Raw genomic sequence first — 25,042 nt, forward strand, 5'->3', positions numbered from 1 at the left:
CAGAAATACGATCAGTGAGGAAGGGTCACAAATGATGTAAAGAAGTGGGAAGAATCAAGGTGATGTGGAGACTTCTAGGCTGCTTGAGTGCGTAAATGATGGTGCTTCTTTCCCATGACAGAGGATGACAGAGTATGAGGAAGCTCTAGCTGCTCAGTTGTAAGGATCAAGCAGGCTGATGCTCAGCTGGGATGGCTCTAGGGTTATGGATACATTGAAATACTGAAATATTTCCATGGCAAATAGCTTCCATCACAAGTCCCATGCCATTGAAACCCCCCAACCATCATCACCTCCTCTGGGTCCCTTGATCCACTCATAATTTGTTAGTAGATGGAAGTGGTGGCTCCATCGCTGCAACAGGAATCAGTTCTGGTTGGGAAGTGCCCATGCTGTAACAGTTTTTAAATATTTTGAATATCACCCCTGGTCCCAAGGGATGAAGGCATTGTGGGGAGGATGTCCCTCAACCATGTTTGAAGTAAGAGAAGAAAAAAAAGAAAACATAGAAATGTATGTCTTAGAAGGATATCGAGGTGTCTTAGTCAGCTTGGTCTGCCATAAAAAGGCCCACGGACTGGGTGGCTTAAGCAACAGAATTTTACTTTCTCACCGTTCTGGAGGCCAGAAGTCCAAGCTCAAGATGTTGGAAGGGTTGGTTTCTTCAGCGGCCTCTCTCATTGACTTACAGATGGTCACCTTCTCCCTGTATCCTCACATGGTCATCCCTCTGTGTGTGTCTGTGTCCTAATCTCCTCTTCTCATAAGGACATGTCATGATGGATTAGGGCCCACCTCAGTGACCTCATTTAATCTTAATTATCTCTGCAAACACCTCATTTCCAGATAAAGTCACCTTCTGAGTTACTGGGGGGTTAGGACTTCAACATATAGCTTTGGGGAGGGGCACAATTTAGCCCATAACAGGATGCAAAAGGCTAGAACATAAATTCAAACCACATGGGCAAAAACAGGTTCAAAAACAAAATGCAGCATCAGAAAAGTTGAGAAGGTGGGTATGAGGAAGGTGGCCAGGAGGAGTTTAGGAGCTAGAGTGCCACGTGGAGGGGTTCGATAGACCCCCAATATTTTCCTTGACTGTAGGGGGTCAAGAACTGTTTGAATACAGAGCAGTGGAGATGCTGGTCTAGTGGCTCTGGATTCTACCAAGAGGAAGGTGCCTTCAGGACTTGCACTTGATTTCCAGGAAGCTGTTGGGGGTCAGGGTTTGAGCTGAGAAGGGAGGTCTTCCCTCGAGCACAGAGGTACAAGTCAGCCACATTGAGATGCTGCTGGATCCTGCCTCCACCCCCAGCAGTCTGGGGGTCCGTCTCGGGAAAGGGGACCACCTCTGGCTTGCTCCAGGGGCTCTCATCAGCTGCCATAAACGTTATGTTTAGTGGGGACACACTGTCTGTCAATTAGTGTCATCCTGAAATGACAAGCTAGGGCTTCCTGTGAGTCAGCCCTCTCCCTCCACTTAGAGATGCTTCCTGAAGTGACTAAATTCAGAACCGTTATTCCTTTCCGGTGTCCGGGGCACGAGGAACTCAAGCCCTCCCATTTCCCCTCACTGTTGCTGGCAGGGTAATGCCATGAAGATTTCCCTTTTAAGTTAGCAATGTCTTATTTGACAAGCATCTAGATCACCCTCACTCACCCTTGTTTTCTTGAGCAGAAGAGAGAAAACAAGAGATGAAGCATTGATGCTTCAGCCCTGTGGAAAAGTGGCAAAGATTACAGTATGTCCACAATTTGCCTGAGGAAGATAACTGGGAAATTACATTGCCTGGCTGGACAATCCGCAGTCCTTCTGTCTCTGTCTGGTCATGCAGTCTCGTAAATGTTCAGGGCTTCTATACCTTCAGGCACTTATAATTAATCTAAAAAATTGGAAGATTCTGTGCATAAACTGCCTGAAATTTTGAGATAAGTCAAAAGGGGAAGGGAAAGGGGAGTTTCTTGAAGTAATTGGTTGTTACATTTTCCACATTGCCTTTCTTTTTTTTTTTTTAAAAAAACTTCTTTATTGGAGTATGATTGCTTTACAATGGTGTGTTAGTTTCTGCTGTATAACAAAGTGAATCAGCTATACGTATACATATATCCCCATATCCCCTCCCTCCTGCATCTCCCACATTGCCTTTCTAACCTACTCTGTTGAAAGAGATAAGTTTTCGGATCGTAGAGGTCCACGGCTATGAACGTTATTTCAGATAAAGGGACATGATAAGTCTCCGTCGCACCCAGGGGGATTCGTGGGAGATCAGCAGCCTCCAGCCTGCCCCACTGTGGCTGGGGGGGAAGACGGCAGAGAAGACAGGACTTGCCCACAGCACACCTGAAGTTGTACAGGGAAGTCTTAGTTGGAGTTTTTCAGTATTAGATTTTCTGGGGACTCCATTCAGCCAACCCTTTGACAAAGGGAATAAATCCTTTCTGTGTAGGAGCAAACTGGAAAAGAAATGTCTTCTCAAGTAAGGTCATTTCTGAAATTGAGGAACATGAATATAAAGTGTTATATTAGTCTGCTCAGGCTGCCGTAACAAAGTACCACAGGTGAGGTGGCTTAACCCACAGAAATTCATTTCCTTGTGATTCTGGAGGTTGGAAGTGTAAGATCAAGGTGTCCGTAGGGTTGATTTCTTCGGAGTCCTCTCCTCTTGGCATGAGGATGGCCGTCTTCTCCCTGTGTCTTCACATGGTCCTCCCTCTGCACTTGTCTGGGTCCTCATCTTTTCTTATAAGGACGCCAGTCCTGTTGGGTTAGGGCCCACCTTCATGACCTCATTTGACCCTAATTACCTTTTTAAAGACTCTGTCTCCAAATTCAGTCACATTCTGAAGTGACTGAAGTCACTGAAGTACTTGGGGTTAGGCCTTTAACATGTGAATTTTGGGGACACAATTCAGCCCATAAGAGATGTGTATCTTATTTTCCAAAGTAAAATTACAGATGCTTTTATTCTTATTCCTTCTTCCTTTTTCACATCTCTGAATTTCCTGTGTCAGCTTAGGTGATAGTAATTCAAATTGTCAGCTCTCTCTGTCTCTCTGTCTCTCTCTCACACTCTCACACGCACACACACATTCTTTCCTTCTTCCAAACCATTTTCTTGTTAAGCAAAAATGCATTCTTCTTTCATATACAACTTCCTACCCATTTCTCAGTGGGTGCTGGCACCAAAGGCAGCCATCTATTCGCTCAAGCCTGACTAAAGCTAAATCTCAATAAGTTCCATGAAAGATCTCTTTTACTATCTCCCTTAAGACATTTCACAGAAAACCCAAGGGGAAGCTGTGGCCCTCCATCAGAGATAGAGACGGCCAGGTTACAGGTTGCTGAAAGAGCCAAGGGTCTGTTCCGTACAGATGCTTCTGTTCCTCCTTCCTCTGGAACTGTATTAATTAGAGGAAAACATTCACTGGCTGTTCAGGTTTTCTTGCTGTCATTTTCATGCCTATTCTTGCAGATACATAGAGTCATGCCTTCACTCTGCTGCCGATGTGGAAGCTGAGCTGATGATCAGGGACCTAGTGCTCCATTTGACAGATGGTGACATATATTTTAGAGTTGTCTGTCCATAGGTGGTAGTTGAAGCATGAACATCTATATAAGGTCCCCCCAGGAGAACATTTGGAAAGAGAACCTAGGAAAGATGCCTGGGGAACATCCGTGTTTCAGATTCAGAAAAGGAGCCTACGAGAGAGGAAAGCATAAGTCAGAGAGGTGAGAGGAAAACCAGGAGTGAGAGGCACCACGGAATCCCGGGTAAGGACGAGTTTCAAGCAGCAGTGGCTGGGGCTGCTGAGAAGTCTATGATTCTTGAGTAGCTAGGACCAGGTGCGGATTTCTGGAATGCTCCATCTAACTTCCTCTGGATTCATTGCCAAGGACTTCCCTGGGGGTCCCACCTGGGGACGGAGCTTTCCCTCTCTACTTTCATCCAGTGGTTGGCTTGGAGGAAGGGTAGAGTTTGCAGGCATGCTGGTCATCTCTTGAGCACCATTGCAACTCCTCTAGGTCTCATCTTTTATTGTGGCGAGTGTGGGGCAAGCTGTTGTGCACAGTTCCAACCACCTTCCAGCAGGTGAGCCTGACAGCATTTACCATGCGACTAAGCAACCTCTCGCTTTGCACCTCGGACTTCCCCATTGTCCTGGCATGTGGTGGGGCCGCTAGGACCTGCTCCGTGCGCGCTGAGTTAACTCAGTGCCGCGGGGGGATGTCCGGGTGCGGTAGCCGTTGTATGAGCGGTGGGATGGGGGGAAGAGCAGCCGATGGATAAACACATCCTCTTTTGTTCCCTTGGGACAAGGGTTGTGCAGAATGGAACAGCTCGTTGCCTACAGTGGCAGCCGACTCCAACTCTATAAAGACGTCTCCCTATGGACTCAGCCCTTCTTCGCTTTGCTTGATCTCCTCGGACTGCTTGGATCACTTCCCCAGTACAGTCCTTGCGCTCAGCTCTGGGGGAAACTGAGACTAAGAGAGTCAGCCTGGGAAGAGCCGGGTGACTCAAGTCAGGCAGCAATAAAGATAAGAGGTGGTGATAAGAGGGGTGCTGATAATCCTTGGTACCCGATGGCTTCCTGCTACTACCGTTCTCACCTGTGTTGAGTGAGACGTGCTGCTGGTGGAAGATGACTTAGGTGAGGGGTCGGCAAACTATGACCTGTGGCCTGTTTTTATATGTAAGAATGGATTTCTTTCACACGTTTAAAGGGTAATGAAAAATAAAGAATATGCTACAGAGAGTGTATGTGGCCCATGAAACCTAAAATATTTACTATCTTGACTTTACAGTCAGAGCTTGCCGACCTCCGGCTTAGGTGACTGAGAGCCACTTGAGCAACGCGAAAGTGAGAAATGGCCACGAAAGCTGTGATGCTGTGATGTTACCAATGAATATGAGCACCACTCGCAGGGTGTGAACAATAATGAGACAAGGCCACCGCATGGCTGTAGTAGAACAAGACAGAGAGAAGACCATTCTAGAATGGTACGGGGACACGATGGAGACAAGGACACTAGCAGTTCTCCCCAAATAACTGAACATTCCACTCTCCCAACTAACACGACAGACTAGCACTTGTTACTGACTTACTCTGTCCCACCTTCAAACCTCCTGCCTCCTAGTTAAAAATTACCAAGGTGACCAGTACCCATTCTGATGGGTGAATTGTGTACCCATCCTGACTTAGTCTTTGCCCATTTAGTCTTGAACTGCCCTTGCTTCCTTAAACTCTCTGTAGAATCACCCAGCACAGGGGCAAATACTGTAAGAAGCCCCTCTCAGTTCCCCGTGACTAAGATATCCCATGGGTCTGCGGAAATAAACAAGACCACCCAACTGAGAACAAGAAAAGACTGTCTACCCAGAACTTGCTCTGGGAAGGGAGTCAGCCACCATCACTGGTGTTTGGCAGACCCAGTGGGAAGTAGGGAACGGGAGGCTTTATTGAGAATAACAAGGGAAAGCTTCGAGAACGCCCGGACGGGCGCCTGGGGAAGCTGTAGGCAGGATAACTAGAAGCGGGCATGCGTGTGATTGGTTAGGGGAGCATACTTGGCTTTCTCTGCTTGGTCCTGACTTGGAAGTGTGGGCAAAAATTAAGGAAGCTGCTAGCTATTAATCAAGTCCTTGTTGTTCCGCTTCAGGGGGCTGTGGTTTGTCTTCCTGGGCTGGTTGCCGGAGGGTGTGGGTCAGTTCTACTGCAGTGTGTGGTCTGGCCGTCATCCGTCCGTGTATTCAGCTCAGTTCTCTGCTGTGCGTTTCCCTTGCTGCCATGAGCTAAATGAACTTGGAGGTGGGTTTTCCCTGGAGCCTCCAGATGGAACTCCAGCTCTGCCAGCACCTTGGTTTGGACCTGTGAGACCCAGCAGAGAACCCGGTTGAGACCACCCAGACTTGTGACCCACAGAGCTAGAAGATGATCAGTGGGTGATGTTTCAAGCTGCTAAGTTTCAGCTAATTCTTTTGACTGCAGGTGATCCCTGGTGGTCATTGGTGACGGGGCTTTGACAGCTGTATGAGGGCAATGACAGCTGTAAGAATCACAGAGTCAGCTGGGTTTAACTTCACTGAAGCCTTAATAAAAGAAAACGATACCCTTGGATCAGCCAGCTGTCAACTCCAGGCTTACTGTGAGAGCCAGAGGCCTCTAGGGAGGGTGTAAGGAACCCATGATCTCCCACAGCCAAGGGCAGACTGGAGATCTATGAAGACCTGGCCTGAGGCCAGCGCCCCTCAGGATGATGCCCGTTCTCCTGGGGGCCTGCCCTGCCACGCGTGATCATCTCCACACCAGTGACCGGGATCAGGACCCAGAGCCCTGCCTGCCCTGCCCTTGCCCAGGGATGGAGCAGAACCCAGTCACCGTTCGTCTGGGAGTTCTGTTCCTTTTAAGTCTGCATCAGCTACTGTTGCAAAACAGCTGAATTCTGCCTTGTCTTTCACTAACCTAGAATGTGTTATTAGAGCAGGGATCTGCAAGGTTTTTTCTGTAAAGGGCCAGATAGTAAATATTTTCATCTTGGTGGCCTCGCCTCAACTCTGCCACTGCAGCAGCCCCAGGCAACACGTACATGCATGGGCGTGGCTGCGTTCCAATAAAACTGTATTTACAAAAGCAGACAGTGGCCAGATTTGGCCCACAGGCTGTCGTGGGCCAACCTCTGTCTTAGATAATCATTCAGTCTCTCTGGATTTCATTTCCACACCTATAGTATGAGAGTATTGATCTGAGGCAATGTTTTTTACACTTCAGCAAGCATTAGAACCGTCTGGAAAGCTAGTGAAAGCACAGATTCCTGTGCTTACATGTAGAGGTTCTGATTCATTGAGTCTGGAGGGGCCTGGGGATTTGCATCTCTAACATGCTTCCACAAGAAGCTGCTGCTGCTGGTCCAGGAACCATGCCTTCGAGAGCGCAGGTCTGAGGCAATACTTCTCATCTCTGGCTGCACAGAGGAGATTCGTTGTAAGAACTGAGGCCTCTGTTCCAACTGAGACCAGTTAAATTAAAAGTGGACCCCAGCTTCTGGGCATTTTAAGAGTCTCCCGGGAGATTCTACTGTGTAATCAGGGTTGAGATCCACTGGCTGAAGTGAGCTCCAAAGCTTTGCACTCCACGTGTGGGCCGCAGAGCTGTGACATCCGCATCACCTGGGAGCTTGTTAGAAATGTAGAATCTCAGGCCCCGCTTTGAGCTACTGAATCTCAATCTGCGTTTTAACAAGATCCCAAGGAAATAGAGGCATAAATTAAAATTTGAGAAATGGGGCTCTAAAGGAAGGAATGAATTTCATATTTACAAGTTGTTCTTTTGTACTGTACACCAGGCAGACTACTTAACTCACTTTATCTTCAACTTGCCTGTGTTAGTTTTCTACCACTGCCCTATCAAATTAACATGAACTTAGTAGCTTGAAACAACACCCCCTATTATCTCACAGTCTCTGGACAGACTCAATTGGGTTCTCTGCTTAGGGTGTCACAGGCCCAAATCAAGGTGTTGGTGTGGCTGGGCTCTTTCCTGGAGGCCCTGGGGAAGGAGCCACTTCCCAGCTGATTCCAGCTGTTGGCAGAATCTGTTCCTTGTGGTTGTAGGACTCAAGTCCCCATTTCATTGTGGGTTGTTGGCTAGGGGTTGCTCTCAACTTTTAGAGACCACTCTAAGTTTCTCCGTCTTCCATGATAGCAACTGTGCATCAAATTCTTCTCTTGTTTCTAATTTCTCTGATTTCCCCTTCTGCTATCAGTTAGAGAAAACTCCCCGCTTTTACAGAGCTTACATGGGGCTCTCCTGGTGGCACAGTGGTTGAGAATCCACCTGCCAATGCAGGGGATATGGGTTTGAGCCCTGGTCCAGGAAGATCCCACATGCCACGGAGCAGCTAAGCCCGTGCACCACAGCTACTGAGCCTGCGCTCTAGAGACCGCGAGCCACAACTACTGAGCCCACGTGCCACAACTACTGAAGCCCGCGTGCCTAGAGCCCGTGCTCCGCAGTGAGAGAAGCCACCGCAATGAGAAGCCCGCACACTGCAACGAAGAGTAGCCCCCACTTGCCGCCACTAGAGAGAACCTGCGAGCAGCAACGAAGACCCAATGCAGCCCAAAATAAATAAATAAATAAATTTATTTTAAAAAAAATAGGGGCTTCCCTGGTGGCACAGTGGTTGAGAGTCCGCCTGCCAATGCAGGGGACTCAGGTTCGTGCCCCAGTTCGGGAAGATCCCACATGCCGCAGAGTGGCTGGGCCCGTGAGCCATGGCCGCTGAGCCTGCGCGTCCGGAGCCTGTGCTCCGCAACAGGAGAGGCCACAACAGTGAGAGGCCTGCGTACCGCAAAAAATAAAATAAAAAAACAAAGAGCTTACACGATTAGATTAAGCTCACCTGTGTAATCTCCATTTTTACTAACTCAAAGCCAACTGATTAGTAACCTTAATAACATCTCCCAAATCCCTTTTGCTACGGGTGTAATATCTTATCACAGTCATAGTCCTGGTGATTAGGGCTGAAGATCTGGGGCCGTGTAAGACTTCTGCCTATCACGTGGCCCAGACCACATAGTTTAAACAGTAAGGCTTAGAGTGAGATTTTGAATCTAGGTTTGTCTGAGCCCAAAGCTCATAGTAACTATTTTATTAACTTGTCTCTCAGTGGTAAAAATAAATGTGTTATAAAGAACTTTATAGTTATTCATGAGCTTTCACATGTATTGTGTCGTTTGGCCTCATTAGAAACTCTTTATGAGGTACCACTATTCCCTTTTATGGATGAGCCTGGGGATTGCGAATGTTTAGTTATTTGTTCAAGATGCTCTAGATAGAAAATAGCAAATTAAGAAATGAAGAATAGCTCTCTTGAGTTCAAATCCCATGCTTTTCCCTTTACATCATCATAATTCCCTAATCTCTTGTTTAGATCATTCTTGTTATCTATTTGGGAAACAAATTTACTGGGATAGAATAAAGAAACTAGCACAGTAATTGCGGATTGGATGCAAATGTTTGAGTACTACAGTGGGCATGCGCAGAAAAATGGGCCCACCTGTTATGCTAACTGAGAGATGAATGCTGCCCAAATGCAGAGAAATACTCTATTCGAGTATTAAAAATTAATGTCCATACAGCAGATAGTCAATGAATTTTAAAATGTAATCTAGAAAATTTGTGAAGTGAAACTTTTTGTAGAAATTGCAAGTCTATCACGTAATTATTTTTGACAGGATTTTGGCAAACGGTAGATTTATCTCAACTTTGTGATTAGGGAGTTAGCCCCTCTGCAGAGGAAGCTTAAGAAGAGGTCATAGAAACATCCTCCCACCAGTGACTATCTTTTCATTTATTTCCTTGTTTCTAATGCAAAAAACCCCAAAACCCAAAAACAATGTGGCCTGAAAGAATACCTACAAGTAAAAAGTTTTATGATTCTTTCAGAAGTCAGAATGATGACTACTGGTTAGGGTTTTCCTGGTCTGACCAACTAGGATGCTGGCATATGGAACATCTCTCACCTGATTCCCCAAATAATTTAATAATTTTTCCCTCTCCTCTTGGGGCAAAAATTGTATCTAGTGAGAAACTATCCTTACATCGGCAGTTCAGAAGTTATGTTTAAAGAATGGCCAATCATTTATTCAAATAAAAAAGGCTAGAAATTCAATAGTATCTTGGGCCTGTTTCCTTGTCATCATTTATAGATGCAAGGACATCTGTTACAATCTAGGATGCAGGCTAGGATTTAACCAAATTATAAAAAGAATTAGGCCTTGGTCAGGTCAATTTTACTAAAAGCCTTTAGATCTTGGAGGATCAATGAAGGCAAGAGAAAGGTTAACCCCAAGGGCTTCTGTTCGGTGAACAAACATATCAAAGAGAAATTACATTATTCCCTTGGCCAACTTCTGACATTGATATATTCAGATGATTTGAATAGATGTGGAATGATAAACACACACTAGGGCCTCCCTGGTGGCGCAGTGGTTGAGAGTCCGCCTGCCGATGCAGGGGATACGGGTTCGTGCCCCGGTCTGGGAGGATCCCATATGCCACGGAGCGGCTGGGCCCGTGAGCCATGGCCGCTGAGCCTGCGCATCCGGAGCCTGTGCTCCGCAACGGGAGAGGCCACAACAGTGAGAGGCCCGCGTACCGCAAAAAAAAAAAAAAAAAAAAAAAAAAACAAAACACACACACTGGTTATAAACAAGGAACTCTTTCATTACCTCTGTTTAGTCGGGGGGGGGTTATCCCTTTGTTTTTCATGAAGTGGGGTTATTTTAATAGTAAATGCTGGTAACAACAGTCAACATGCAATCTTTCATTTTCAACACAATCTTTCCTAAGACAATGTTTCTAGCATAGTCGACAGAAAGCACTATCTGTCTATCATTTCCATGGTCCAGTGTGGTCTCAGAAGCAGAAAAACAAGGAGAATGTAAGGAAGAGCTGGAGGAAAAAGTCAGTCATTTTGTGCTCTTTATATTTGTTTGAGAGGATCTGGTTTTTTTCCAGCCATATATTTGAGGGAGAATCAGTTGTGAGAAGAATGAAGATGTTGGAGAAATAGAAGGTGGGCCAGAGCGGTCAGTAGCCCATATGACAGATGATGCTGATGTCATTATCTGAAAGTGCATGTGTCCATGCCTGGTAATTAAGACATGCAAAGATAATTACGACATGGTCCCCTCTGTCAATAATATAATAACGATGGATGAATATTTTAGATGTAATATTCTAGATTTGATCATTTAGGGAAGGTATGTCATGCCTCCATCACAATCATTTAAACAAATGCATAAAATGGATATTCGCTCTAGAATATTTCTGATGAAACTGCTTCTGAAGCTTACAAATAGGTGCTCAAAAACCTGTTGAAAAACAGTTTGGGGTGATCAGTCATGAAATCAAATGCAAACACTGTCATATTTATCTGGGCTTTCTTCATAGCAGGGAGAAGAACTAATAATCCAACGTAGCAGTCGTTTCAACTCTGAACTTGATGTCCCATTTTTGGGAGATTCAGCTCTACTCTTATAAATCAGAAAAAAAACAGAAGCAAGCAAAAAGCAGGCCCGGATAGCAGCAGGGGCCTGTGAGTCCGTGGCCAGTCGATACGAGAACCAGCTCTTTCCCTTCTTCCGTCTTTACCTTCCCAACCAGAGGCTGTTAGGTTTCACTCTCTAACGAGTCAGTTGCCTGAGGGGGAAAAATCTTCACATTGCATTAGGTATCACTCATTTCTCTTTCCTATAGATTGCCGCCCGCCCCCCTTCCTGGGACATTGATTTTCTTCCTTGGGTTTTGGAGAAAGCTTTGCTCCCTGGGCATCTCTATCTGGCTTGCTGTCCGAAGCATTAGTCACACTTTGCCAGCAGCCGTGCAGATTGTGACACCTGCTGCTCGGCTAGGCTCCTACCTCTGGGGGACAGTGGTGGGGATTTCTGGTGGGAGCCGCCGAAAACCTTTGAAGGAAAGAGATTTAAGAACTCTGATCTCCAAGGATAGCTCACAAGCGCTTGCTTTACCTATCGCTGCGTGGTAGACGGTGCCTTCTGTGAGATTAAACAGTTTACAGACTGGGAATGGGCTCAGAGGGAAAACCATGCCCGTCTTGAGGTTTACTGAAGGGCTCGGGATGTCCCAGCCCTGCTTCCCACACGGCCGTCTTGTCACCTGTGGCCCTGAAGAATGGAGATTTTGTGAAGAATGGAGATTTAATGACAGCGAGGGTGATCTCTGAAACCCGTTGTGAACGGGTTTGATAATCGCCCGCGTTATTCACATGTGCCTTTTTACAGGCTATAGAAGATGCTCACCAACATCTCATGTGACCCTCACAGTCTTAGTGAGAGGCGGGCAAAGCAGGTATCAATTTCATTTTACAGCAGAGAAAGGAGAAGGCCTGCGAGGTGAGGTGACTTGTGGGAAACCTGCCCGGTGCTCCAGGGAAACAGTGGTGCTCAAGACACCCTCCACCCCACCCCTGTGCTCTGAAAAACTGTTTACTGCAAAGAACCACCCTTCGCCACAACTTAGATAGGACTCTCTGCTGTCCCTTGTTTCCCTGTGACAAGGCCAGCCACAGACCCTCCAGTTCCCATTCTTTGCCTCATAAGTGATTAGCTCACTATCTGACTGGTTAAGACAAACTATCTGCTAACTTGACCAGGTCAAACTTTCGTCAGACTTCTCTCCTTCCCCCAGACCCCTGAACTTTGACCCACCCTAAGCCTGAGCCAGATGGGAACGTGGAGACCACTCCTTAAGGCTGACCTCAGGGAAAGACGTTTCCTGCTCAAATCTCTAACCACGCCCTCCATTCATCCCCCACCCCCCCAGCCATACCTGCTTCTTCCTAGCTTTGCTTACCCCTCCCTGTTGCCTGACCTTTGAGAAGATGAGAGTGTTCTTCCTATTGCAATAGTCTTTTTGAATACAGTCCCTCCTTACCTAAGTCAGGATTTGGTTTTTATCTGATGGGTCACAGGCTAAGGATCAAAGGTGGCCTCCTGTCACCTAGCCTTCTTCACCCATGTGGTGTGACTTTTGCACCTGCCAGGGGTGGGTGGTTGAATCGTGGCCCCGACCCCAGGCCCTGCTTATTCCAGGCTTGGTTCCCATGGGTCACTCTCTGTGTTCCTGCAACACTGTGCCCTGTAGGATTCTCTGGAATAAAGCTTTTACAAGAAAGGAAGACTCATCTCATACATCTGGGGCTCCAAGGGCAGATTTGTGTTGCTTTGTCTCCACTGGTGTTTTACCTGAATCTGAGAACAAGCTGTCTGTGTCACACAAAGGAGTGAGTTAAAGGGAGGAATGGAACAAGAATTCAGGATGAAAAACATGAGACATCTTCCCAGTGGTTGATGTTTTGGGATCAATGCCAGGGATATCAGACATTCTTAATTGGAGGTGAGTTAAAAAAACAATCCAAAGCAGTTCCATTCTGTTAAGCTTTAGGGAGCAGAACTGAGAAGCACACACGTGCCTCCATGCTCTTCAGAGATGCCTGAGCTGCAGAGCTGGACACGGCAGCCAGCCTTGCCCACAGAGGCTTTTGGTTTCATGGAGGATTCAGATACCTGGTCAGGATTGGAGAAGCGAGTTCAAGGTTACCTGCAGAGTGGTCAGTGGGCTCATTAGTACTTGGGTAGTGGTCTCAGTGGCTGTGTAGCTTGTTGGCCCACTTCATAGATTTTTCTTTTCTGCAGTACCAAGAACATAGCAAAAGGATTTCATGTAGAAATTCTGAATTTCATTATTATATTGCTTTGTAATAATGATAATCTATGAACTTTGCAGTCAATATTTCTGTAGCTTGCTGGTCACCACACACTGTATACGCTCAAGTTTGCTCTGGAGAAACCTTCTCAATGAGCCACCTGCAACATTATCGGCTTTTGTGGCTGGATTCCTTAAAATCCAATATATTCTGAAGGATGTGGTCAGTAAGCAGATGGCTCAGACCTGTATACACGCCAAGAAATGAGGCGCCTAATTAACAGTTCGCCCAGGGTGTAAGGCAATTGCAGAGGGGAGTGGAGACCCTGCCTGGGCTGGGAGACCCCTGCGTAAGACCATCAGGGCTGGTGGTGTGACGTGTCGGCTCGAGGTGGCTGTCGGAAGTGAGGACCCAGCCTGGACCTTCAGGCTGTGCTCCTTCGGGCTTTGCAGAGTTCCCAGTTATCTCTTGACCTGGCCCTGAGCAAGGCCCCTTTTCATTGCCCTGAAAAAGGAGTCAGTGGATCGAAAAGAACACCCGATTCGAAGTTCTCCATGGGTTTGGCTCTGAAGTTCAGTTGGTAGAACACAGACATGTGGTGTTTGCTGGGATGAGAGCTTGGGGGAGGCAAAAGCAGGCTTCTGGAGTGGGGCAGTTTGGGGCCCTGCACGGAGGTCAGGAAGAGGTTACGTGAGAAGAGCCTGATGAACACCTGAGGGGGGTTTCAGCGAGTCTGTGAGTCCCCCCCAAGGTATCAAGAGAGCCTGGACTCCTTCCTGCCCTCTTGACTCTTGGCTCAAACAGGACCAGAAAGAGGCCTTTCTCTGCTCTGGACCTGGGCGAGCCAGCTGCTGCGTGTCCCCAGCAGCAGAGGAGAGAGCTGAGTTCGCTGTGGCAGCTCTCCCCGGGGCCTTTGGAATACGCGCTCAACCCGTTGCCAGCCTGATGTTCCCTAGCTGACTGTTCTGTTGTTGTGCTTTCAGTGTTTCCCTGGGTAGGGCCCTATATGCTGTTTCCAACGTGAAATGCAGACTCTGAAAGAGAAGATAGTGCCCGGGGTCTGACATGTCCCAAGACAACTGTCCTAATGCTCCTGGGACCGACTAAGACAGAGGAGGTCAAGCCTGTACCTGTGGGGAATGACGTGTGTCTCAAGTCCTTTGACGTAGCCTTGTGAATCAGGATGAGCACGCTGCCAACAAATAAACTCATTAATTCAGTGGGTGGTGATGCCAGCCCTCTAAACGTTCAAATGGGACTTGAATATTTACTGGGCATACTACAGGAAGATTTTTAATTTTGAATGAGTGACATACAGCATTGGGGAAAATAATAAACTATCAATATTAAATTTAAACTAGGTATACTGGTCAAATACAGAAAGCAAGGGGGATGTGGAAGCGTAATTTAAGTGTGGCTTTAGGATTGCTTTGCTATTTTAATTTGGCCCCTAGCTTTTCGGATCAGATGACAGAGTATATTAAAAATGAAAAAAATTAATTTTGATAAAATGCATGTAACATAAAATTTACTATTTTAATCATTTTAAAGTGTACAGCTCAGTAGGGTTAAATACAATCACATTGTTGTGCAACCAATCTCCAGAAAACTTTCATCTTGCAAAACTCTACACCCATTGAGTGACAAGTCCCCCCTCTCCCAGACCCTGGCAACCACCATTCTACTTTCTGTCTCTATGAATATGACTTCTAGGTGCCTCATATAAGTGGAATCATACAGTATTTGTCTTTTTGTGGCTGGCTAATTTCACTAACCAAAATGTCCTCAAGGTTCATCCATATTGTTACATGTATCACAATTTCCTTACTTTTTAAGACAGTAATATTTGATCATTTGCATGGACATTTTGTTTATCCATCCATCATCAATGGACATTCCACCTTTGGCTATTGTGAACAATGCTGCTATAAACAGGGCTGTACAAAAATACCTCTTTGAGACCCTGCTTTTGATTCTTTTGGATATATACTCAGAAATGGTAATGCTGGAATCATATGGTAATTCTATTTTTAATTTTTGGAGGAACTACTATACTGATCTCCATAGTGGCTGCACCACTTTACCCTCCCACCAGCAGTGCACCATGGTTCCAGTTTCTCCATATCCTCATCGACATTTGTTATTTTCAGTTTTTAAAAAAATGTTGGTAGCAGCCATCTTAATGAGTGTGAGGTCTAGATGTAATTTTTGAAGGTAGTAGTGTGGCAATGATACTACATGAAAGTAAGTTGCTGAACTGAGCTTACTGGGGAAGAAAGTCTCTAGCCGTGAGTTTCCAGGCTGCACACAGGGATTTAAGGTATCAGTGTTTTGGTGGCTGTCTCTTTCCACATACTGACTCAGAAAAGTGGACCTCTCTATTAATTCTGGAAACATGGATTTTGTGATTTTAGGCTTCTGGGAAGCAAGAAAACTCAGAGTTGAGTGTACTGGTTAGGGTTCAGGCAGGCTTGGGGCTCACCTTTTTGTCCCCTGCCAGGCTATTCTAATGTGCACCACTGCCAGGGAGACAGACCCTGGTATGGGCTGGATCGCGTCCCCCTAAAATTCATATGTTGAAGTCCTAACACCCAGTACCCCAGAATGTGACTGTATTTCGTATCTGCTCACCCTCTTAGATATTAGAAACGTTCAGTGGTCCCCATAGGTAGCAAATACAGTTTCAATTCAGAAACTGGAATGGTTCAACTTGAACTTAGTATCAGATCTTTTCCCTTCCACTGACTCAGGCCTGCTTCAAGCTGGAAACCTGCTATGGTGGATAGAAAAGTGGCCCAGTTGACAACGGGTCAACGGGGGATTTTGGTTGGGAGGTTAGACAGCTAGTGCAATGGTTTGGGGTATGTTGCACATCAGCTCAGACTAAGCCCATCTGGCAGATTTTGTGAGGCACTCAGGTAAACGGAGTGAATGAATTCACCTCTCCTGCCTTTCGTAAAGCAAGAAGCTGAATTTTGTCTCAGAGGTATAACACTCAACCAAGATTACACCAGGAGTAACTATAATAAATCCAGGACTTGAAAAATCTGTGGAACTCCAAAGCTCATGATCTTTGAGTTATATGAGTGTTTTTCAAACTAGTTTCCTTGTAACACTAGGATGGTTCAGGCCGTCTTTGGGGGATGGACCGGGCTTGTGAGTTGTTATAACGAAATACTACAAATTTTGTAGCATTTGGGTGGCTTAAAACAAATGTATTGTCTCACAGTTCTCGTTCTGGAGGCCAGAACTCTGAAATCAAGGTGATGGCGGGGCCGTGTTTCCTCCAGTGCCCCTGGGGGAGGATCCTTCCTTGTCTCTTGCAATGACGTGTCACCCTAGGCGTTCCTTGCCTGTGGTGGCGTCACTCCGGTCTCTGCCCCTGTCTTCACATGGCTGTGTCTTCCCTCGGAGCCTTGTGTCTTCACGTCGCTTTCTCCTCCCTCAGCGTCTCTCTCATCTTCTTATGACGCCTGTCGTATTGAATTAAGGGCCCGCCCTACTCTGGTATGACCTCACCATAACTTAACTCATCACATCTGCAAAGACCCTATTCCCAAATAAGGTCACATCCACAGGGGCTAGGAGCTAGCATTCCAACACATCTTTTTTTTGGGTGGGGGGGGGACACAATTCAGTCCATAACAGGCGGGAGACAGGCCATGTAGGTGGGGTTCTCATCTTCACCCAAATTTCAACTAGGGCTGCCTTGCTTTTGCCTGCTTAATATTTTGGGATCCTCTGAAGGACTTTGAGAAAGAGTGCCACTGGTAGCAGTACACTGGAAACCACCTGTCTATGGTATATGCCACTTTCTACAAAGAAACAGGCAAACACATCATTCAACTGGCCTAGAAACTGCTTTTGCTAAAGGTTTACAAGCCCAGTATCTCTTCTGTATGCTCGATCTGATGCAGCGCGGGCAGGGCACAAACGGCCAGTCCCCGCTGACGGCTGTGGCTCTTGAACCACCACTGAGAATAGAGTGAATAGCCTCAGTCTGGCCATTCTCTCCATCCCTGTTCCCTTTGAGTCCCCTTGAATCGCCTTACGTGCAGTTCGTGTGTGGTCTGTTCCCCGGGGCTCTCTGCATCAAGTATTCTATCCCTTACACTTTCTGATGCTTTCGGAACCCAAAGCATCCCTTAATTAAAGGCAGTGGGTGGCATGACGACAGGGTTAGTATCAGTGTCTGCCCTCCCTAAGGACCAGGGGACATTGTGGCTGACGTTTTCCCATCTGCATAACCAGCCTGTTTATAAGTTGATGAAAAATCTAAAAGGGGGTGAGGCATGTATCTTCTGGGCTTGCCGTCTGCTCTACTGGCTTCAGGAAAAGAGTGGCGTTAGGTCCCACAGGAGTTGTCTGGTTGTTTCCCTTCACTGCAAATGTAGGGTGCTGTGGCTTTGAGTGCATTGCTATTCCGCCCCTTGCTTCACTGCAGAATGAACAACAATGACGTTCTGCTGAACATCGATTACAGACGTTTTAGAAAGGGCTCAGCCGTTCTGTGAGAATGAAGCTGTATTACTCAAGTGTAATGAGCCAAGAGGAAACACATCTCATTTTCCTGCAGCACTAGTACAGACCCATGCGCTGGCTGCCGAAGGTCCTTCTGTGAGTGTGGAAGGTACAGAGTAGTCACTCAGCCTTACGAGCACGAACGGGAAAGGAACCTTCTGGCTCAGGAACTGAGCTGAAGTGAATAGCAGGGACAGAGCTTTTGCCAACTAATTATCGACGGAATATTCAAATACAGAGTTCGCAAAACGCCAGCTCCTTAGGGGCCCCTCCACCAAGCCGTCTCCTACCCCCCAAACCCACACATATGAAAAGGGTTTAGAAATGATCATCAACTCGAAGTAAATTCTTTTACAAACCCAATATTTATTTTATTTTCTTATGTACAAAAAGTAAACTCTAAATGAACATAACGGAATAAAATCCTTTCGGTTGCACTGACTTTAATTGCCCATTATCTTATTGTCACAATTAATCATATAAATACTATATGGACTGTCACCACAATGTCACATTTGTTATACAGAAGGAATGTGATATTTGGCTAGTTAAGAATGTTAAATAGACAGAAATAGATCATAAAGCACGGGAGTAGGGTGGTGGTCAAAGGATTCTGAGATCAACACTGTATTAAAAGAAGTAATCTAGGAATTTCCCTGGTGGCGCAGTGGTTAAGAATCCGCCTGCCAATGCAGGGGACACGGGTTCGAGCCCTGGCCCGGGAAGATCCTACATGCTGAAGAGCAACTAAGCCCGTGCGCCTCAACTACTGAGCCTGTGCTCTAGAGCCCGTGAGTCACAACTACTGACCTGGCGTGCCACAACTACTGAAGCCTGCACGCCTAGAGCCTGTGCTCCACAACAAGAGAAGCCACCGCAATGAGAAGCCCGAGCACTGCAACAAAGAGTAGCCCACGCTCGCCGCAACTAGAGAAAGCCCGCACGCAGCAATGAAGACCCAAGGTAGCCAAAAATAAATAAATAAATAAATAAAAAAGAAGTAATCTAAACAGCAAATCTCCAATCAAGAATTGTGTAGTTAGGGCTTCCCTGGTGGCGCAGTGGTTGAGAGTCCGCCTGCTGATGCAGGGGACACGGGTTTGTGCCCCGGTCCGGGAAGATCCCACGTGCTGCGGAGCGGCTGGGCCCGTGAGCCATGGCCGCTGAGCCTGCGCGTCCGGAGCCTGTGCTCCGCAATGGGAGAGGCCACAACGGTGAGAAGCCCGCGTACCACAAAAAAAAAAAGAATTGTGTCGTTAAAGGCCCAAATGCACTTCTACTTGGTTGACCCAGCATAAAAGAACTACTGTTGCATCCAGAGGACATGGACGGCTGATGTGTGAAACATAGACAGTTGAGCTGTGAGGTAACTGAATGGTGAGTTGGGAGTGAGATTTTGGAGAGTACCGTTATTTCTATAGGGGAGTCTGGTAGCAATGGCATCATTTTGAATGGAACATTGCAGTAGTGTGTTGAGGGCAACTCAATGTCTTTGCTGATTTATGGCAAAACAGACCTACCTTGGGTAAGAAATGAAGCCAAGGGTAACATCACACATGCAAAGATTTTTAAAATAAGCTGAATCATGTAGTTTTACTTTTTTTTTTTTTGCTAAACTCTATTATTAAAAGGCTTTTTAAGAAACTCAACATCTTTAAGTAACTGTGTACCCCAAGTGATCCATGTACAGGTTTGTTTTAAACCAGTCAGCTCTTTGGGCCCATTTCTTTGCTTGGTAGCTGCACACGCAGTTCTCTTGGGAGCAGGCCAAGGGGACAGACATTGACTTGTTCTGATCTCTAATAGCTTGTGCATGTTTTTTAAAATAACATGAGATAAAGAGTATACTTTTTAAAATTCAGAATCTAGTTTGTAAAACTACTGTCATTTGAGTATGAGCTCAGTGTTGACATTTTCAGGTCAATCATAAATATTAAATTCTCCCAAGAGAGGTATCTCTAGAGGAAGTAGGAAAAATGTGAACTAAAGATATAGCTCCTGCGCCATAAATATCAGCCACTTTGGGCTAAGCACTCTTTCAGGGGGTGAAAATAATGCATAAGAGCATACATGAATATATCTTAGTTTACATAGATGAAATATATGAAATTCTGAATGATCTACGTCTGGTATAGTTGGTATAGTTTCTAATATTACGAAACTGCCATTTTGCAGATTCTCTTGAACGCGTGATAATAACCCATCACACACACAGCTTTGACAGACCCAGTTTTATGCCTTCCTATGGCAGGACAGAAATCAGTTTTAAAAATCTCGTTACAAGTTGGACTTAAATTATACATCAATTACGGATTGCTCACTGGACAATGAAAGAACATATCAGCAGTCAGTTTTCACCAGTGGACTTGCATCTTCACTGGTTTCCATCTAAATGTCCAGAAGGTCGTCTCCGCTTTCGTCACTCTCCACGGTCAGCTGCCGAGTCCACCACTTCTTAACCTCGGAACCGCAGGAAGCTGTGTCTGTCATGGGGTTCATTTTGCACACGACAGATTTCATTGAGGTCCGCCCTCCAAACCGTAAGTTGACCGAAGACACCGAGTGGCTTATTGGTTTTGGTGCTGTGGAATCAACAAGGGTCCCGTGAGCAGCCTGGTGTGGCTTCCCCCCATCGCTAGCCATCCCTGAACCCCCCAATGGTCCTGTCAGTCATACTTCCCAGGAGCAAGTCCTACCCATAGACATCACGTATGAAACCTTTCAAACACTTGGTTCTTTATATCCATAATGGACTTTAAAATCATGTTAATGGGCAACTAGTAAACAACATTTGAAAAAAATATATTGCTTGCAATTTGAGATAACTACAAAAACTAAAAAAATCACTATAAGTTCCAATTTGGGCAAATCAAGTGTCATAGAAATGAGTCAGTGTTCATTAGTATATACATATAAATATAAAGAAACAACAAAGGAAAAGAAGGGATAGTGTAATAGTGAGGGGAGAGGAAGAGGTTTGGAGAAGGTAAGGGAGGAAAGGTGTGGGTAAATTTTTTTTTTTTTTTTTGTAAAAACAGACAGAAGTGTAGCATCAGAGAAGAAGGCGTGATTCCTGGGCAGATTTGAAATACGCTAAGGGCAGCATTCATCTTTCCAATCCATGTGCCTGAATAAAGCAGCTTGTTTGAAGACTTTGTTGACACACTCATGGCTTTGGGATTCTATCAGTCATGGTTTGGGGCCCCACTTCTGTGACCTGTAAATGTAACCAACATCAAGTTCATGCCTCTGAACCCAAGTTTCCTCAAGTGCAAAATGAAGAAATTACAAGTTTCCTCACTGGACTATTGTGAGAATTAAAATAGATTAAATGAGATGACCTAAGAAAATGCAGAGCAGAACCACCGTGTGGTCCAGTACTCCACTTGAGGGTGCACACGTGAAGAAGACAAGATCACTATCTTGAAGAGATACGTGTACCCCTATGTTCATGGCAGTATTATTCACAATAGCCAAGATATGGAAACAACCTGTGTCCCTCGATGGATGAATGGATAAGGAAACCGTGGTGTGTATTCAATGGAATATTACTCAGCCTTAAAAAAGAAGGAAATCCTGCCATTTGCAGCAACGTGGATGGACCTGGATGGTATTATGCTAAGAGAAATCAGTCAGACAGAGGAAGACAAATCCTGTATGCTCTCAGTTACATGTGGAATCTAAAACAGTCAAATTCATAGAAGTAGAGAGTAGAATGATGGTTACCATGGGTGGGCAGGTGGGGGAAATGGGGAGGTGTTGGTCGAGGGGTACGGAGTGTCAGTTGTGTAGGATGAATGAGTTCTGGCGATCTAATGTCCAGCAGGATGAATATAGTTAATAATACTGTATTGTATACTTGAAATTTACTGAAAGACTAGATTTTAAGTGTACTCACCACACACACACACACACAAATGGTAGCTTTGTGAGGTGACGCATATGTTAATTAGCTCAACTGTAATAATCATTTCACAGTGTGAACGTTTATCAAAACATCACATTGTACACCTTAAATGCATACAACTTTTACACAAAAATAAAAGGGAAAAAAGAAAAAAGAGAAAATGCATAGCGTGACACTGGGGGGTGCATCGCTGGTACCCCATCTTCAAATGCTCTTTTTCCTGCCCAGTGCCTCTTCAAACTCAGGGCGTCCCCAATACCATGTCCCTTTAATTATCACCGTTTCTGGCACTGGGGCCACCTATGGGCCTTGGAAGCCACTTTTGACAGCATCCTTTCTTTCATCCTTTTAAGTGAACACCAAGGACTGTGCCTCTCCCCGAGGTCGTCTCTGCTGTCCGTCCCTCCATGGCCTGGACCCCCGCCTGGTCTGGACCTCGGTTGCACCACTGCCTGGCCTGGACCCCCGCCCCGTCCGTGTCCTCATCGCCTCTCGCCCGCACTACTACACCATCCTGTGGCTCGTAACCCTGCCTCGGGGCTCTGCCACAGACAGCCCACTCTCTGCACTGCCGCCATGTGAGTCTCCCGCAGCAGGATTCCAAAGGTCACGTCTTGCTCAGAAATCTCTCCTGGTGCCTGACCGCTTACAGGACGATGCTGAAACCACTCAGCCTGTAATTTGGGGTTATTCGTGGCCTGGCCCCAGCACTTACTCATCTTGTTTCCCCTCACTCCCGGCTTTCCTTTACCAGGTGGAGGGAAGTCCGGGTTCTCTCTGATTCCTGCATAATAGCCTCCAGGGTAGGAGAAAAGAGATTCCCCTCCCTGGTGTTAAGTAAGCAGCGCTGGACAAGGGTAAGGCACACTGTCTTCTGCTTTGTGGGACAGACGTGCTACGGAAGACTTTGCAACAGTCTCTGTCTCCTCACCTGAATCGGGCTGAGGAAGGGACACAATTCTAGAGCCTAGGAAGCCCCCGCTTTCCCGCGGGCTCACTTCTCCACAGAGAAAACCCTGGGCCGGGCAGATCATTGCTCTCCTGCCGCCTCTGTGTGCCCTGAATGGGATTGTCCTGGCTTTCCAGACCCCCATGTCCCTCTAGAAGAAAACGCTCTCACTGAATCAATAAAATGTGGAAAATAATAGGACCGTGAGGCTTAAAGGAGGGAACACGTGTTAAGGCCTTCACAACAGTGATTGGCTGTTGGTACTATAACAGATTAGATTGCACTAAATAAGTTTTGTTGTTCCTTCTTTGAGAAACCTGTGTCATTTCTGAGTGACATGTATCCACCTACTCCCTCTTAGATTATGTGAATGTTGCCTACGTTTGGGAATGCCTGGAACGTGCACCGGAAGTCCCTGGTGGTCATCGCCACCACTTTCTAGATCGTGGTTATGGTATCTTTGTTAATAGGTGCTGCCTTCTCTATTAGCTAAACACAAGGGCTAATACTGTTCTGTTCAGAGAAGTTATTTTGAGGGAAATGTTTTTGATGAGGGAAATACCTTTTTCATTGTTCACTGTCTATAAATATAACTTTAGAGGCAGACCTGAATTTTGAAGTTCAAGACCCCAAACACACAAAGAGCATGGATGCCCTGAAAATGCCCCACTTGCTCGAGAAAGGACTTGCCATACATACCCGAGGGCAGGCGCCACTGGCCGAACTTCCTCTGGGGCTTCCCGGCCTCGGCCGCGTCCTGCCGACTGGCTCCCCGGTCCGACAGCGTGGGGCTCAGAAGCCGCTGCCGGCTGCTCGTCTGCAGGGGTGCGGGCGGGAGAATCAGGCGGTTATTCCTCGAGCTGTGCTCTCCTCCTCCTCTGTGCACTAGCCTGGACCCTCGTTTCATTTTAAGGAAGGAAGAAAGCCCCGCAGGAAAGTAAGTGGCGAAGACAACATGGACCCATAGTGTCAACAGTGGGGACAGGAAGAGTGAAAATGGGTAAAAAGAGTCAGGGGAAGTGAAAGAGTCACCACTGCACAGGGTGAGGAAGCAGGCCCGACCCTGCAGGCAGTGCTTTTTCTTGGGCGTCCCTCCCAGACTCCTCCACGCCCAAGGCCACACACCTGCCACCCCTGGGGGCACCGCCACGTACCAGGGCGGGGGGGGACAGCGGGACTGCCTCGTTTGGGGACAGTACACGCTTGCCAACCTAGAGCCTCCGGAAGAGTTCTCAGCGGACAAAGCTCTAGGATGAGCCCCGGAAGAGAACAAAACTTAAACCAATTAAGACTGAAGCCAAAGAGAAATGCTCAGATCTCCGTGCATTTCACCCCGTCTCTGGTTCGCCATCCGCATCCCTTTCCTTATCAGCACCGTAGTCCTCACCTCTCTTCAGTGGCCCCTCTTGGGCTTTTTGACCTAAAGCCAGAGAGCTCTGTTGCCATCACCTCCCCTGTCGCGCTGGCTGTGAGGCAGGAGATAGATGGGCCCCAGGCGGAACAGCTGGAGTGCATCCCCCCGTGGACAGAGTCCAAGACGAAGAGGAGGAGAGGCTGAGCCCTGCCCAGATAAGAGGCCACATATTCCTCATCCTCGAGGTCAAGGAGACCTTCTCCACTACACGTGCGCAGAAAGGTTCCTCGGAGGTCAAAAAGGGAGGGGGGCGCCACCCCATGGTAGGTGATGTCAACCTACCCATAGGCCTCTTCGCTAGAATCCATCTTGGCTAAGATGGCGTGCGCACACGGGGGAGGACCCTGAGATATGCCAAATACAGGCTCAGAACCAGGCAAAGCAAGATGACTGGCCAAAGGAAGCTGGAAGAAATGCCGCATATGAGTGATTCAGACCACCACGAGGGCGCGACTCTCCCTCTGAGCCCGCCCGTGTGTCTAGCCACATGTATTCTTTTTCCTCCTAAAAAACACTTGACTTGTTTCACTACTTTTTTTCTCTTTGTGGCAATTCATTTCTACACAACTGACAGGCCAGGGCCTTGTCCCTGGTGGTCTAGTGGCTGGGATTCAGCACTCACACTGCTGCAGCCTGACTTAAGTCTCCACCCGGGGAACCGAAATCCTGCTTCAAGCCGCTGCAGGCCAGCGTCACCCGAGATCAGCCGTCTTGCTCTTACCCCGGCACCGCACGCGACCACTGCCAGCCATCCTCAGGGCAGACAGGCGGCAGGGCCATTGTAGAAGCCCCACGTCCCTGCTGTGTTGACCGTCCCTGCACAAGTAGTCGGTGGCACGTGATTCCTACTGGCTGGGGAGCCAACGACATGAATCCACCCAAAACTGGGCTGTGGAACAAGAGGGCCCCTTGGAGCGTCCTGCTGGTCCACGGAGCCCCAGGCTTCAGTGTCTGTCACCTGCCCCGACTGTGTCACCACACACCCAGATCCGAGACCAGCTCCAGCTGATTCATAAC

At 46.9% G+C, this 25,042-nt stretch overlaps 2 protein-coding genes across 13 annotated transcripts in view; one reads left to right on the plus strand and one right to left on the minus strand.

The window, feature by feature from the left end:
- LOC308604953 (uncharacterized protein) overlaps window positions 1-23,207 on the plus strand; it is a 76,442-nt gene extending 53,235 nt beyond the window's left edge. For 6 of the 12 annotated variants that reach the window (XR_014013579.1, XR_014013580.1, XR_014013581.1 and 3 more), the window contains one exon: window positions 22,016-23,207. Coding sequence is in view for 3 of the 12 variants with exons in the window: in XM_081214588.1 (XP_081070714.1) it covers window positions 22,016-22,443 (428 nt within the window). In the remaining 9 variants the exon portion in view is untranslated. Of the gene's footprint in view, window positions 1-20,214; window positions 20,296-20,797 lie in introns of those variants that run through there. The other 6 variants (XR_014013576.1, XR_014013577.1, XR_014013578.1 and 3 more) reach the window with 3 other exon arrangements.
- NALCN (sodium leak channel, non-selective) overlaps window positions 19,386-25,042 on the minus strand; it is a 261,820-nt gene continuing 256,163 nt past the window's right edge. The window contains exons 43-44 of the mRNA XM_081214587.1: window positions 23,311-23,428; window positions 19,386-20,337 (exon numbers count right to left, since the gene is read on the minus strand). Coding sequence (XP_081070713.1) covers window positions 20,144-20,337; window positions 23,311-23,428 — 312 coding nt within the window. The 3' untranslated portion in view covers window positions 19,386-20,143. The remainder of the gene's footprint in view (window positions 20,338-23,310; window positions 23,429-25,042) is intronic.

Source organism: Mesoplodon bidens (genome assembly GCF_964165515.1).
Source record: "Mesoplodon bidens genome assembly, chromosome: 17".
Taxonomy (NCBI): domain Eukaryota; kingdom Metazoa; phylum Chordata; class Mammalia; order Artiodactyla; family Ziphiidae; genus Mesoplodon; species Mesoplodon bidens.